The sequence below is a fragment of the Bufo bufo genome, chromosome 5 (genome assembly GCF_905171765.1).
Source record: "Bufo bufo chromosome 5, aBufBuf1.1, whole genome shotgun sequence".
In the NCBI taxonomy this organism is placed as follows: domain Eukaryota; kingdom Metazoa; phylum Chordata; class Amphibia; order Anura; family Bufonidae; genus Bufo; species Bufo bufo.
In genome coordinates, this window is record NC_053393.1 from 373,691,003 (window position 1) to 373,704,948 (window position 13,946).

The 13,946-nt window shown below is 43.4% G+C and overlaps 1 protein-coding gene across 3 annotated transcripts in view; it reads right to left on the bottom strand.

Moving 5' to 3' along the window:
* F13A1 (coagulation factor XIII A chain) overlaps positions 1-13,946 on the bottom strand; it is a 256,915-nt gene that overhangs the window by 38,199 nt on the left and 204,770 nt on the right. For all 3 annotated transcript variants that reach the window (XM_040432510.1, XM_040432507.1, XM_040432508.1), the window contains exons 12-13: positions 7,711-7,998; positions 2,545-2,705 (exon numbers count right to left, since the gene is read on the bottom strand). In XM_040432510.1, coding sequence (XP_040288444.1) covers positions 2,545-2,705; positions 7,711-7,998 — 449 coding nt within the window. The remainder of the gene's footprint in view (positions 1-2,544; positions 2,706-7,710; positions 7,999-13,946) is intronic.

Consider the following 13,946-nt stretch of genomic DNA (forward strand, 5'->3'; position numbering starts at 1 on the left):
CCCAGGGAGCCGAAGGTGTCGTATTTCCCCCCCAGCGGCAGTGTGTACCCCAGGGGGCCGAAGGTGTCGTCCTTCCCCCCAGCGGCAGTGTGTACCCCAGGGAGCTGAAGGTGTCATCCTTCCTCCCCAGCGGCAGCCTGTGTTTCATGGAGAGGAGCGCAGCACCCTCTCTCCCCAGCGGCAGCTTACCCTAACAAGGGGAGACACCAATCGCCCAGACGGCGCAGATGGGACCGTGGCCTCTGTGCCTGACCTACCGGGATGCTGGACAGCCTGTCCAGATCCCCCACTACCCTCACCAGGACAACAGGAGGAGGGGGTAAGTCCAAATTCCCCTCCCCAGTTAACTCCTAACGTGGCCTCAGGGTTAACAGAGGCAATGTTAACCCCTGCTGACTCCCATGTTCCTCTGGCTACTGAGCCGGACTATGGTCTCAGCACCCCAGCAGAAGAGCTGGCAGTCGGAGCACCCCAGCAGAAGAGCTGGCAGTCGGCCTCTGCCCTCCCTCAAGTCCCCACAGCATGTTGCCCCATCACCACAGCAAAATACCCAGGTGCAGTAACTGTTTCTTGTGGGTGGGTCACCCTTGTACCTGTTTGTTGTGGGTGGGCTACTCGGGCATCTGGTTACTGTGGGTTGGTGGATCGACTAACGGAGGCACTGACCGACAGAAGGTCAGGTGCCTGGTCAGTCTTCCCCCCAAAGGGGAGATGTGTGACAAACTGCCATTTGCCACTGGGCATTGTAGAGGACTTATGGCTAGCCTCCTGCCCTATGACTATGGCCCCGGGACATATTACCTTCTTCCATACTGAACTTTCAGCTCCAGAGACTAAGTCCCGTTCAAAGATGGGACTTAGTCGTTTTTCTGCATGAAATTGACCGACCACACAGCCCAAATCTATGGAACTGTTTTGGGCAGGAAATTGTGCTTGCGGTCGGTCATAAAGGACTTCCACTAAACTTTTGATCCGCTGGAGGGATTTGTGTGATTTTTGGAAGTGTTTATGTTTGATGTATGCTGAGTTTAAATATGTAATTTTTATGGAGATGGAATGTATGGTTTTAAAGTTACAGTGTATGTTTAAAAACTGTATTTTTACTGTCTGTGATAGTTATGTTAATCCATAATTATATCCCAGACAGAAGGGAGGATTTTGTGTATTTGGGTGGTGACTCCTCTCCTGTTGTTCTCACATGTGTATTGGTGATCTCCCTTTGTCCTGGGAGATAATTGAATTGCCTTCGGGTGTCTACAGGGCAGAGAGGAGGAAACCATGATGCATTGTGGGGACCTGCATAAATACGGGCGGGTAGCCCTCAATAAAGAGTTCAGTTCAGTTCAGTTCATTTTTTTTCTAACCCTTCAAAACGCAGCCTTGTCTCGTTATTGGAGGGAATTGCTGTGTCACACTGGGGATTGCTATGCTCTGCATATTCCCTGGAGGAGAGATCTTTCCCACACGGTCCTGAATGCTGGAGGTTCATTCAGGGTGGAAGGAAGACGGCGCGGCTCCAGTTAAGCTACGGCGGTTGTGGAGTCTGCGGTGGTTGTGGTGTCCAGTGCGGTGCTTGTGGTCCTCGGCGCAATCTAGGAAGCGTCCATATACGGAACGGGATCCGTTACATACGTTAACATCCTGTATACAAAAAAGTATACGTTAATAGGATGCCCCAGACTGATGCCACACAGTGGCATCCGTTCACCATAGAGTTCCATTGTAAAAAAAAAATATACAGATTTTTTACCATTGCAAAAAAAAATTATAGATTTTTTTTTTTACCGGACCGTGCAGGATACAAGAACGTGGCGTGCTGCGTTTTTGTATCCCTTTTGATCTACGTGATGTGAACCCACCTTTAGCATCCATTAAAATTTACAGCTCCATGAATGACATGCATTTCAAACCAACCGATTCGTAATTATGATTAAGAACCCGTTGGTTTGAAATATGTTGACTGTTTAACGGTGTCATTCATGGAGCTGTAAATTTTAACAAATGATAATAATTTAAAGTTTTAGAAGATTTCCATTGCTTCGATGTTCCCCCTCCAGGAGTCTACGCAAGTTTTTTTTCCAGCAGGGTGAGATCATGCATTTGCTTGTGTTTAGTTCTTGCTTTGAGCTCCATTCGAGAATAATACCTCCACATTTTATCGGATAGCTGATAAGATGCCCCACTGGTGAGTCAACAGTATTGAAATGCGCAGTGAGTGCTCCCATGCACCATGTCTAACCTTCATCCAATGTGAAAAGTTACTAATTTGCAATAGATCCTGTCTTGCACATGACTGATCAGAGACGTAGAATAATATGTCTTCTCTGGAGTGCCACATCCGATTTATTCTTTGTAATTAAGCTTCCTTTTCTGTGCCAACTAGAGTCTTGTATAACACATCTAGAGCTGAAGTATCTCATTGAACTTCAGGACGGGTACCCCATCATATACATTGTATTAATAACTGTGAATTCTCATTACAAAAACGCATCGAAAAATCATGGTTGAAGTAGATGCCAGAATGGGAAGGTTTCTGCCTCTTACCTTAATGCGGAGTTCTGGAACCTGCAATACTACAATATTCTGTTTGGCCATTATCTTCTTGGTTTCATTAATGCGAGCCGTGACGAAAAAATGTAGAGATGCCTGCTCCACGATATTGGTCATGTACTCCCCGGCCTTTATTTGAACATCCACAGTTTTAGCTAATGGAAAAGTGAAATGGAGGAGAGAAAATGCCATTTACATTCTGAAGTGGTCATTTGAATTGAATTTACAAGTATTGTCTAATATGCGCACACGCATCTTGTTTGTTGCAAGTAACTAAATGGTAATTTTCATAAATTCCACCTCTTCACACTCAATACACCAGCAGGGAATATATGTGCTTGACTAGAGTATCTAGCTGTAGCTCTTCCCAGCCGTCAATGATATAATCTACAGGTAATAAATAGACTTTGATGTACAATAAAGCACTTGAAAGCAGAGTTGGCGACATTACAAAGAAGAGGAACATAATACATAGAGAAATGATTTTTCCAAAATGGGAATCCAGTTTCCAATTTGTGTGTTTATAATAGTGCAAACACGTTGTTAAAGGGGTTATCTGACGTCAGCAAATGGCATTTATCGTGTAGACAAAGTTAAAGAGGTTGTCCGGTTTCCTATAATGATGACCTATCCTCGGGATGGGTCATCATTATCAGATCGGTGAGGATCCAACTCCTGGCACCCCTTCCGATCAGCTGTTTGAAGGGAAGGCAGCGCTCCTGTGAGCGCTGCCTTCTCTTCACTGTTTACCTGCTTGCTGTCGACATTGCAGCAGCGAGCAGTGTATTTACAGCTCCATTGTCCCATTCAAGTGAATGGGATGGAGTACATGTAATTACACCCGCTCGCCGTTGCGATTTTGATGGCAACACCTTGTGACCAGGCAACTATTATTATTTTTTTTAACATCGCATTCTGTAGCCATATGAGGGCTTGTTTTTTGTGGGTTGTAGGTTTTAATGTACCATTTGGTGATACACATTACTCATTGATTAACTGTTTCTGGTGGGGATGGATAAAGATAGCAATACTGTCACTGCCTTTTACTTTGTAAATTTTACAACCTTCATTTTGCGGCATAAATAATGTGATAACTTTATTCTCTTGGTCAGTACAATTACAGTGATGCAAAATATATATAGTTTTTTTTAAGTTTTACTAATTTTGCACAATGAAAACCCTTTAAAAAAAAAAAGTTGCTTTTGCATCGCTGCATCCCAAGACCCATAACATTTTTATTTTTTTGTTTTCTCTACGGAGCTGTGTGAGGGCTTGATTTTTCCTGGATGACTTGGTTTTCATTGGTATGACTTTGGGATACATTATACCTTTTAATAGCTTTTTATTCCATTTTTTTGGTGGATAGGCAAAAAATTTGATTCTGGCATTGTTTGTTTTTGATAAATTACATGATAATTGTGTAGTTCAGGTCATTAACCCCTGGTGGACGTGACTTAAGGACCAGCGCCGATCAGCGGCAGTGGTCCGGCAGTCACTGATAGCCGAAGCCCTGCTGTATGCGCCGGCATCGGTGAAAACACTGATTAAACATCACACTGCCGCGGTCAGTGCTGACCGCGGCACGTGAGGGATCATGTCGGATGCAGGGTGGCCATCGGGTCTCCTCGCTGCTGTGACTGGGACCCGGTAGCAGGGAAGGTACCACTTGGAACCGAACCCGAGTTTGGGAAATGTTGTTTTTTTTACAGTAAAAAAATTAATCTATGAAGTTATTACGTGAAGTCACGCGAGACTTTGCGAAGTAATAACTTCGGCTTATCTGAGCCAATACATTCTAATACTTTATGAGAACGAAGTTTTATGCGAATTGACTTCGAATGTTTCATCTGAAGTCGATTCGCTCATCCCTATTTACGACCACATATGGGGTGTTTCTGTAAACTACAGAATAAGGGCAATAAATATTGAGTTTTGTTTGGCTGTTAACCCTTGCTTTGTTACTGGAAAAAATGGATTAAAATTGAAAATCTGCCAAAAAAGTGAAATTCTGAAATTTCATCTCCATTTTTCTTTAATTCTTGTGGAACACCTAAAGGGTTAAGAGAGTTTGTAAAATATGTTTTGAATACCTTGAGGGGTGTAGTTTCTAAAATGGGGCTATTTATGGGTGGTTTCTATTATGTAAGCCTCACAAAGTGACTTCAGACCTGAACCGGTCCTTAAAAAGTGGGTTTTGGAAATTTGCTGAAAAATTTCAAGATTTGCTTCTAAACTTCTAAGCCTTCTAATGTCCCAGAAAAAGATAATGTCATTTACAAAACAATCAAAACATGAAGTAGATATATGGGAAATGTAAAGTAATAACTATTTTAGGAGGTATCACTATCTGTTTTAAAAGCAGAGAAATGTAAATTTTTTAAATTGTGAATTTTTCAGTAAATTTTGTATTATTTTTATAAATAAAAATGAAATATTTTGACTCAAATTTACTACTGTCAAAGTACAACATGTGACAAAAAAACATTCTCAGAATAGCTTGGATAAGTAAAAACGTTTTAAAGTTATCACCACTTAAAGTGACATGTCAGATTTGCAAAAAATGGCCTGGTCCTTATGGTGAAAAATGGCAGGGTCCTGAAGGGGTTAAGGATGCTGCCATACCAAATATGTGGAAGGTTTATTATTTTTTCCTTTGAAAAGTATTTTTAAAAAGGAAACAGGTGTATTTTAAAGAGTTTTTTTTCTAAAGAAAACTTTACAAAATTCTTGAGTTCACACTTCAGTTTTTTGATCAGTTATTTCCATCAGTTATTCTGAACCAAAACAAAGTGCGGGTCCAAAACACAGATCTTTCTATTACACCTTATCTCTGTGTAGGCTTCACTATTGTTTTTGGCTCACAATAACTGATGGAAATAACTGATCAAATAACTGAAGTGTGAACTCAGCCTATAATCGGATTTCCACAAGTGTTCCTCCGATCACTTTATTACACTTTACTACTTAGGTGGGGCAATGTAATATGCGGTCAGTAACAAACTGACAGACAATGTGTTAGGCTGTGCCTCCGGCACGGCCTAATAGGCATACACAGAGGGCAGGTCTGGGGACCTACATTGGACCTCCAGCTGCGATATACTGACATCAGCACCCCACCATCTCATTCTGGGGGTGCTGATAGTTGACAGAGGGATCCCCGCCTCCCTCTGAAACCACTCAGATGCCATGGTTGCTATTGCCAGTTTCATCTAAGGAGTTAAGCAGCTGAGATGACTGAATCTGCCAGTCTTGACCATTAGAGCAGAAGCTCGGCTTTCATAAGGCAGCCGAGCTCCAGCTGTGCTCTGCACATGAGGTCTGTACAGTTCGTCTAATAGGCCACTATAAAAAGGTAACGGCCTAGCCTAAGGCATATTAGTGGTCACTAAGGGTTTAAAATGAAATATTTTGTTGTTACTTTTTTCTTTAGTGATTTTACATCAAGTAATTTTTTTATAGAAATTTCTAAAGGGTATTTTAACCATGTACAAAGGAAACTTCATTTTTTCTATATATATCGTACAGATTTATGCAATGTAATATTACAAATTATGTGAGGTGTGCACTAGGGTTATCTTCTACTTTCAATGTCTGAGAGCCTACCTCTAGGACCCATACCTATATCTAGAACACTGGTTCCCCACCCCCTATCCTTCCCGGTGAGGGAGCCTCTGGCTGTGGGGGGTGAATAGAGAGGTGTCTGTGCATGTGTGTTTGTCTCTATATTGACGTTTAAGGGTTTTATAAAGAGCCGAGCAAGCCGAGCCATCAGTGTCCAATCGGTAGGGGTCCAACCACTGTTAGCTCTGATGTGATAATATTAAAGCCATGGAATGCTGTATAGAATTATTACACTTTGGTTATTTGCTATTTTCCATCTTTTTATGTTACATTGAGTTCTTACACTTCCTTGGCATGTCATTGATAATTTACCACATTTTATAGTATCAAGGAAAAAGCTAAATGATTGAAACATGCTAGGATTTTCCATAAATCCAACAAGACCTGCCAGTAACCCTGTCTCCCTGAGGTAATCAGGAAAGGGATTTTCTGTGACAGAGATTGAGGGTCACAAGGAAGTGAACGCTATTTTATCCATGTGAGAAGAAAGTAACATGCTTTTTCATAGAAATGTATTGCATAGTGAGCTATAAACATTGATTATGCTGTCCTACAATAAAACCTTTCCATTTATGTTGTCGGTTCATTTTAATGTGTAGGAATGTTATTTTAATCCAAAATTGTCATTCATATAAGATGCCTGCAAAGTTATATAGAATGACTAAAAAGCACAAGAACCCTTTTGCAGTAAGGGGCCTGATGGTTTGTACAACTGTGAAAATATTGGTATTCACTCTTTAACCCCTATACAAGCATCTAGACTTCATTGCAGGGTAGCAACCGGTCTGCTATCTCCTGGGCTAATCCCGGTGTTGTTGGCAGTTGAACCACTAAGGATGGGAACGCTGCAAGTACCAGAAGCTCAAAGTACAGAAAACGCACTAAAAACACAGGAAAGTCACAAGTATAGTCTGAACAGTCACTAAGACTAGATTACTGGTTTGTTTTTGTTTTTTAGATCCATGCAGCACACAGTTAATGAAGACACAGGAAAGCCTTGTGGGCAGACTATTGATGAAGCAAACACGAGGCATGCAGGCTAGGGACTTGACTTGGGCACAGACAGGGTAGACAGACTGGGTTAACTTAAACACGAACTGAACTTGGACTTGAAAGTGCAGGGGCACACAGGCAGGCAGGAAGGCACACACTTGAAACATGGCAGGAATAGAGGCAGGAGAAAATGTAGTATAAATACAAGCAAATTGCAATAGCACTAGACTATCAAACACCTGTTCTGGTCACCAATGGAACCTAAAGCTCAGACACCCTTCTACTGGAGAGGGTACCTTAAATACTCAGGGACTCTCAGCCATCAGGCAGGATCATGGAAGCAGCAGAATGGAGAGGAGATCGGCGACCAGGATCAATACCCACAAGTCTCTCCTCACCCACAGGAAACAGCAGGAAGGCAGTGAGAATTGACCATATACTTAACAATCAGCTACAGTTCTCAATGAAAACATATCTATAATTAATGCCAAATGAAAGACAGCACAATAAGAAAAGTATTTATTTTTAGATGTCGACATATCTTACTGGATAATGGGTCCATAGTCACTTGGATGGTCTTATTCTTGAATTCTGATTTGAAGACTCCAGTATAAAACACAACATGTCCTGTTAGGAAGGCGGATGCTGTATAACGATTAGAACTTTGGTTCTTGAATGTTAAAGTGACTTTGAAGTCACTGCCAAATACAGCGTTATCTTCTTGAAATTCCATTGTAGTGTCACAACTAGATAAAAACTGTTCCTCATCTCGAAATTCTTTTTTGACACCATACATGAGTGCAGCCTCAAGAGCCAATCTTTCTTCTTCAGTACCTGTTACAGAAGAAAAAGACAATCAAGAACAAAGGTTTTAAAAAAAAAATAAAGCTGAAACTCACTGCTGTCAAATTAGACAAATTCAGCTCTGCTACATTTGTATATTTGAAACATATTTAACCTAAAGGGGGACTACTGGCTACTTAGCAAAAATCCCAGCAAAAGCTCTTCCGTATCTCAGGGGACTTCTGCTAGAACAAAATTAAGAAATCAGTTTGATGTGTGCTTCTTGTTGTCTATGCCAAAGGCGAAATCTACTTATTGTGCTTGCAAATTATTTGATTAGCACCTCATATATGTACAACTTTTTAAAGTATAGCTTTGATATTACATTTTTTTTCACAAAAAACTTCTGAAGGCTACACTTCTGGTTAAAATGTAAAAATTTTCAACTCAGCATTATCATAAACTCCCCAATATAATATAGAACTAGTGGTACCACAAAGGCTTCTTTTGGCAAATGAAATTGTTTCCAGTTAAGCCTCAGTCACACGTCAGAGTTTTGGTCAGTTATTTCCATCACTGATTGTGAGCCAAAACCATAATTGGAGCCTCCACAGACATAATGTCTAAGGGAAAGATCTGCTGTTCTGTTTTTAAACATACACCTTGTTTTGGCTCAGAATCACTGATGGAAATCACTGACCGAACACTGACTGTGTGAATAAGCCATTCGTTTCCAAATGCTTTCAACAAAATAAAGTTAATAGCATATCTTAAAGCTCCTAGGCCTAAATGGAAAACCCATAACAGGATTCCCTTCTCCACTTTGTCCTATATTATACTTGTGCCTTCTTGTGTGACAGAGGGTGCTTTGAGGGTCCTCAGGCACTGGGACTCAGGTGCAACTACTACTTCTAAACTCCCTACTGCTACACATTGCCCTGGTGGACTTAGAGGACCTTTCATTACGATAAAAAAGCTAAACAAAGTATACAGACATGGAGAGCGGCACCCAGGGATCTCCCTGCACTTACTATTATCCCTGGGCGCCGCTCCGTTCTCCCGGTATAGGCTCCGGTATCTTCAGATTTTTGGCTCAACTGGGAGGAGCCTGCTCTTGTTCTCCTGGGTGTCTCCTTCTCCCAGGCTGTAGCGCTGGCCAATCACAGCGCTCAGCTCATAGCCTGAGAGGTTTTTTTCTTCCAGGCTATGAGCTGAGTGCTGCGATTGACCAGCACTCCAGCCTGGGAGAAGGAGACGCCCAGGAGAACAAGAGCAGGCTCCTCCCGGTTGAGCCGAAAATTGGAAGATACCGGAGCCTATACCGGGAGAACGGAGCGGGGCCCAGGGATAATAGTAAGTGCAGGGAGATCCCTGGGCGCCGCTCTCCATGTCTGTATACTTAGTTTAGATTTTTTATTGTAATGAAAGGTCCTCTTTAAAGGGGTTGTGCCATAAACTATTTTTCACTCTAAAGTTTCAAAATTTTTCATCAATTACTCTAGCTCGTATTCCTACTTGGAATGTTTGTTTTTTTAGTTTTCAAATTTGCCACATTAGCAGTTTTCTCTTATCTCCCATATTGAATCATACTTCCTGGTTTGTCATGTGTCCACTGTCCCATCATGCCTTAGGGCAGGGAGACGAGTCCTGACATAAGCAGGACATGTGACATTAATCACACACCTTGTTCTTTCTAATGGTGTTTGTCTGTCCTACAGTACAAGGCTTCAATGCAGGATGTAACCTACAGGAACTGAATATCAAAACAGATTTGCCGCAGGGTGCATTGGTAGGCTCATAACTTTAGAATAAGGCAATTTTGAAAAATGCTGGTATCTAGGGAAAGTGATATAACAGCGATATCTGTTGGGCGGGATACATTACAACCCCTTTAAAGGCACCGCTAGCACATAAGAGGACCACACTGCTATAACTGACATATGATGGTTGGGGTGGTTTGGTATAGATTTTGCATTAGGCCCAGAAGACATAATTAAAATGGATACAAAATTAACTCTATTACATACAGGTGAAACTCGAAAAATTAGAATATTGTGCAAAAGTTAATTTATTTCAGCAATGCAACTTAAAATTAGAATATTGTGAAAAGGTTCAATATTCTAGGCTCAAAGTGTCACACTCTAGTCAGCTAATTAACCCATACCCCCTGAGCAAAGGGTACCTGAGATTGTGACTTTGGGGTTTTCATAAGCTGTAAGCCATAATCATCCAAATTATAACAAATAAAGGCTTGAAATATCTCGCTTTGCATGTAATGAGTCTCTCTCATATATTAGTTTCACCTTTTAAGTTGAATTACCGAAATAAATGAACTTTGCACGATATTCTAATTTTTCGAGTTTCACCTGTATATCCACCTAAAAATCTACTGTCATAAGCAAAATAAAATAATTTAAATAATGGAGGAAGGAGCATAAAAAGGTTTCCAGGTGTTTAATATTGATGACCTATCCTCTGGATATTCAATATAAATGTGACAGCAGCTCCAACGTCCTTCTAACTTATCCACCAAGAATACAACAGTCTGTCTCACCAATAAGATCCACATCAAGTGTTCAGCAAGATTCCAAAAAATAACATTGAATATCCTCCAATGGTTTCTTTAATTAAATAGATTCATAAAATGTATGAAAAGTGCAATGTTTCGACTAATACATAGTCTTTCTCAAGCATATATATATATATATATATATATAGAGTGAATGTTTCACATATATATAGTACAAAGGGGCAGTACAAAAATAAGACAAATGAATAGGGAAACTATATTACAAGCAGTGCAGAAAGATGTGAGACAACAGAGAATCCCTTTTATATCAACATATGGGACCTTTAAACAAATAGCAATGATGTTGACATTGGACAGTGGACAATCCTTCAAAAGGGACTACCATCTGTTGTGGATTTTCAGGTACCTCCATTGATGTCCTATAGGAGGAATACAAACTTGAGGGATAAATGAGTAAAATCATACTTTTGTAGTGGGAAGAAAGAGGGACCATGGTGTTTAGCCCCTCCCAAGATGATCAATTTCCGTTGTTTGGGATGTTGTAATTGTGGAAATTTACCACATCAGGGAACGATATACATGCCGATCAAGAGATGAGGTGTACATGATTCAATGCCTCTGCAGCTTAATATATGTAGGGGAAAGAGCAATGGAAATAAGGGAAAGAATAAATACTGTAAACATAGGAGTACTATAAAAAAGGCTATAATGGAATTACCGGTGGCAAAACATTTAATTGAGGCAGGACAATCGATTAATCAATTGAGACTTGTGGTAATTTGAGGAGAGGAGGAAATTCTACAAAAAAATAGAGTTAAAGTAGATATTCACTCTGAAATCCTTACAACCGCAGGGATTAAACAATGAATTCAATGTAAGTGGTATTCAGTAATGTATTGGTACGTATTTTGGGGTTTCGCTCTGGTAGACAGGGTAAGCGGGCGCAGTACAGAGGCAAAATACAAGTTCTTAACTCGAAATGTCAGTATTTATTCACACTTGAGGCAATTGCACAAAACAGCATGTAACTTTGCACACACAATGAAAAGTTCATATAACACAAGTCACCTTGCTGGCAGTTCTGCCTCCAGTAGTCTACAGCAGGCTTTAGGGGGCCTGTTTTCCCAGCATGCGGCTCTCAGCCCTCCAGCATGGCACAAAGCCTCAGATCCCAAAAACAGAGACATCACTGCTGATCCCAGCTGCCTATTTAAGGACAGCCAGTTGCTGACAAAACCTGGACCGGCATTTAAACTCTGGTCCGGTATTTGATCTCACATGCTGGAAGGAAAATACCTGCCTTGCCAGACACAACCCCTCACTGTGTCACAGTATATACCTCATCTGTAAAGATTTATAAATGTAGAGATGTTTTTAATGTGTTTTTAGGGTTACTGGTGTCTCACGAATTTATGTTTTATTATTCTAAGGGAGAGATAGATGGACTGAATCACGGCTACCACACTGGAAGTAAAGACAAACTATAATGAGATATCTCCACAATAGCAATTATGTGAAAGGTACTCCTAGATTCATGTATATGTATATATATATATATATATATTCAGCAGGCTGAATCCAGCCTGCTTTTGTGGGAGGGGCGTAGGGGGCTTCTTAAGCTCCGCCGCCCAGCTCTCCGGGTGCACGTCCTCTCTCGCCTTTACGTTTGGTAGGAGGAGTTGCACCCGTCAGTCCTTTGCTTCCGGCCAAGCTGCTCCCACGTGCGGCGTTTCTGCGCGCCAGAATCCGCCGCTTCCCTGGTAAGTTGCTCCCCTCCAGCTTCCTTCCATCCCCCTCCCGCGTCCACACCAACCACCCCGCAGCCACCACCTCAACCCCCGCCGGTCCGCTCCTTCACCTGCCGCTCCCGCCCTGCCTCCATGCGCTCCAGCTTGGAGCGCATCACGTGACCGCAGGGCGGAAGTCGGTGGGGGCCGCCGGCACGATCCATCCTGCCCCCCGCACTCAGAAACCGGCTCATTCAGTCCCCAGGGTCCCCACAGATCCCCCTCTTACCGTGCCACCTCTCCCCGCAGGACCACGCACCGCTCGGCCAGCTCCTTCCACCGGGTCCATCGCTGCGGCCGGCGTCTGGTTCCCCACTCCCGCCCCTTCCGCCTGCCGTGCGTCCCAGCGTGGAACGCATCGCACGGCCGCCGCGGGTCAGGGGTCGGCGGGGTCACTCCTGCTATCACAGGGGTCGGCGGGGTCACTCCAGCTGTCACTCCTGCTATCTGTCCGACCGCGGCCGCACGCAGGGACAGAGTTGGATGCAGGGGGCTTATCTGTGCAGCGCCCCCTCATAAACGCACTTGATTCCCCACCAATAAATTTCCAAACCTCTTGTATTTGATTTCCCACGCAGCAGCTCAGACTGTTTCCAGTCCTGACCATCTCAGTCACACATCAGCATGCATGGCTAGGTTCTGAGGGACCGGCCTCAATCGTGCCAGTCTCGATGCATGCTGATGTACCTTCAGTGCTTGTGCCCCTGCCCAGCTCCCGGCAATGTATGTGCATATATCTGTTCACTATATTCCCATTGCACGGTAATCTCACATTCCAACCAGGGTATCCCAGTTTACTTTCCACCGGAAATCCGTGGCGCCACTTCTCCCTTCCGGGCATAGTAAACTATCTTTCCCCCGCCATGCTGCCCCCCCCCCTCTTCCTCCTGTCGCCAACATGTCCTTAGATGTGCATGGGGTCTCTAGTCTCACAGGGATCAGGGGATACTCAAGCAGCTGATTAGGCACATACGCATCCCCCACTGACTCCAATGCAGAGAATGTATCTCCAGCTGACCTTCTTCTTCTGAGCACAGGGACCGTGCGCCTCCTGGTCTCTTTTTGCTTAGTGAAAAAGAAAAAAAAAAAAAAAAAAAACACCCCCTGCATCAGGGGAGGGACAGTACGGTCTTCGCCCGGCATCCGTCCCTCCCGCTTTTGGCCCCCCCCCCCCCCCCCCCAAAAAAAATCCGGTTCGCACACCCACTACTTTCTGTCCGCAGGAACGCCCTGCTCTCTTCTCTTTTCTTTCCTCTCTCTCTGGTCACTTGTCCACACCTGTTTCCATCCGGCATCACCTGTCTGTGTCCATCTCTCTCTTTGTTTTTTCGCTCGGGTCACGCAACCCATGTGTCTTCAAGGTGGTGCGCCCACCTCGCTTTCACACACCTCCCCTGGGCCTGGTACGCCCAGGCCCTACCTTGTCCCTCTTCTCCAAAGGTACGCCCTGAACCGCTCCTTAACCTCGTCCACCCAGGATCGCCCTGGCACACATTTCACCCTCTGACCCCTTGTTGCATTCTCCATCAGTTTCGCCGGGATGCATTCCCACCCATGGCGCGCTTCCCACCCCTTCGCTTGCCGCTGCAGCAGTCACACGCGGCATTCCCGGCACCGGCCCGGTCATATCCCAGGGAAACCGCTGGTCGCGCACCAGCCATGGTTTCCCAAAAATCAACACG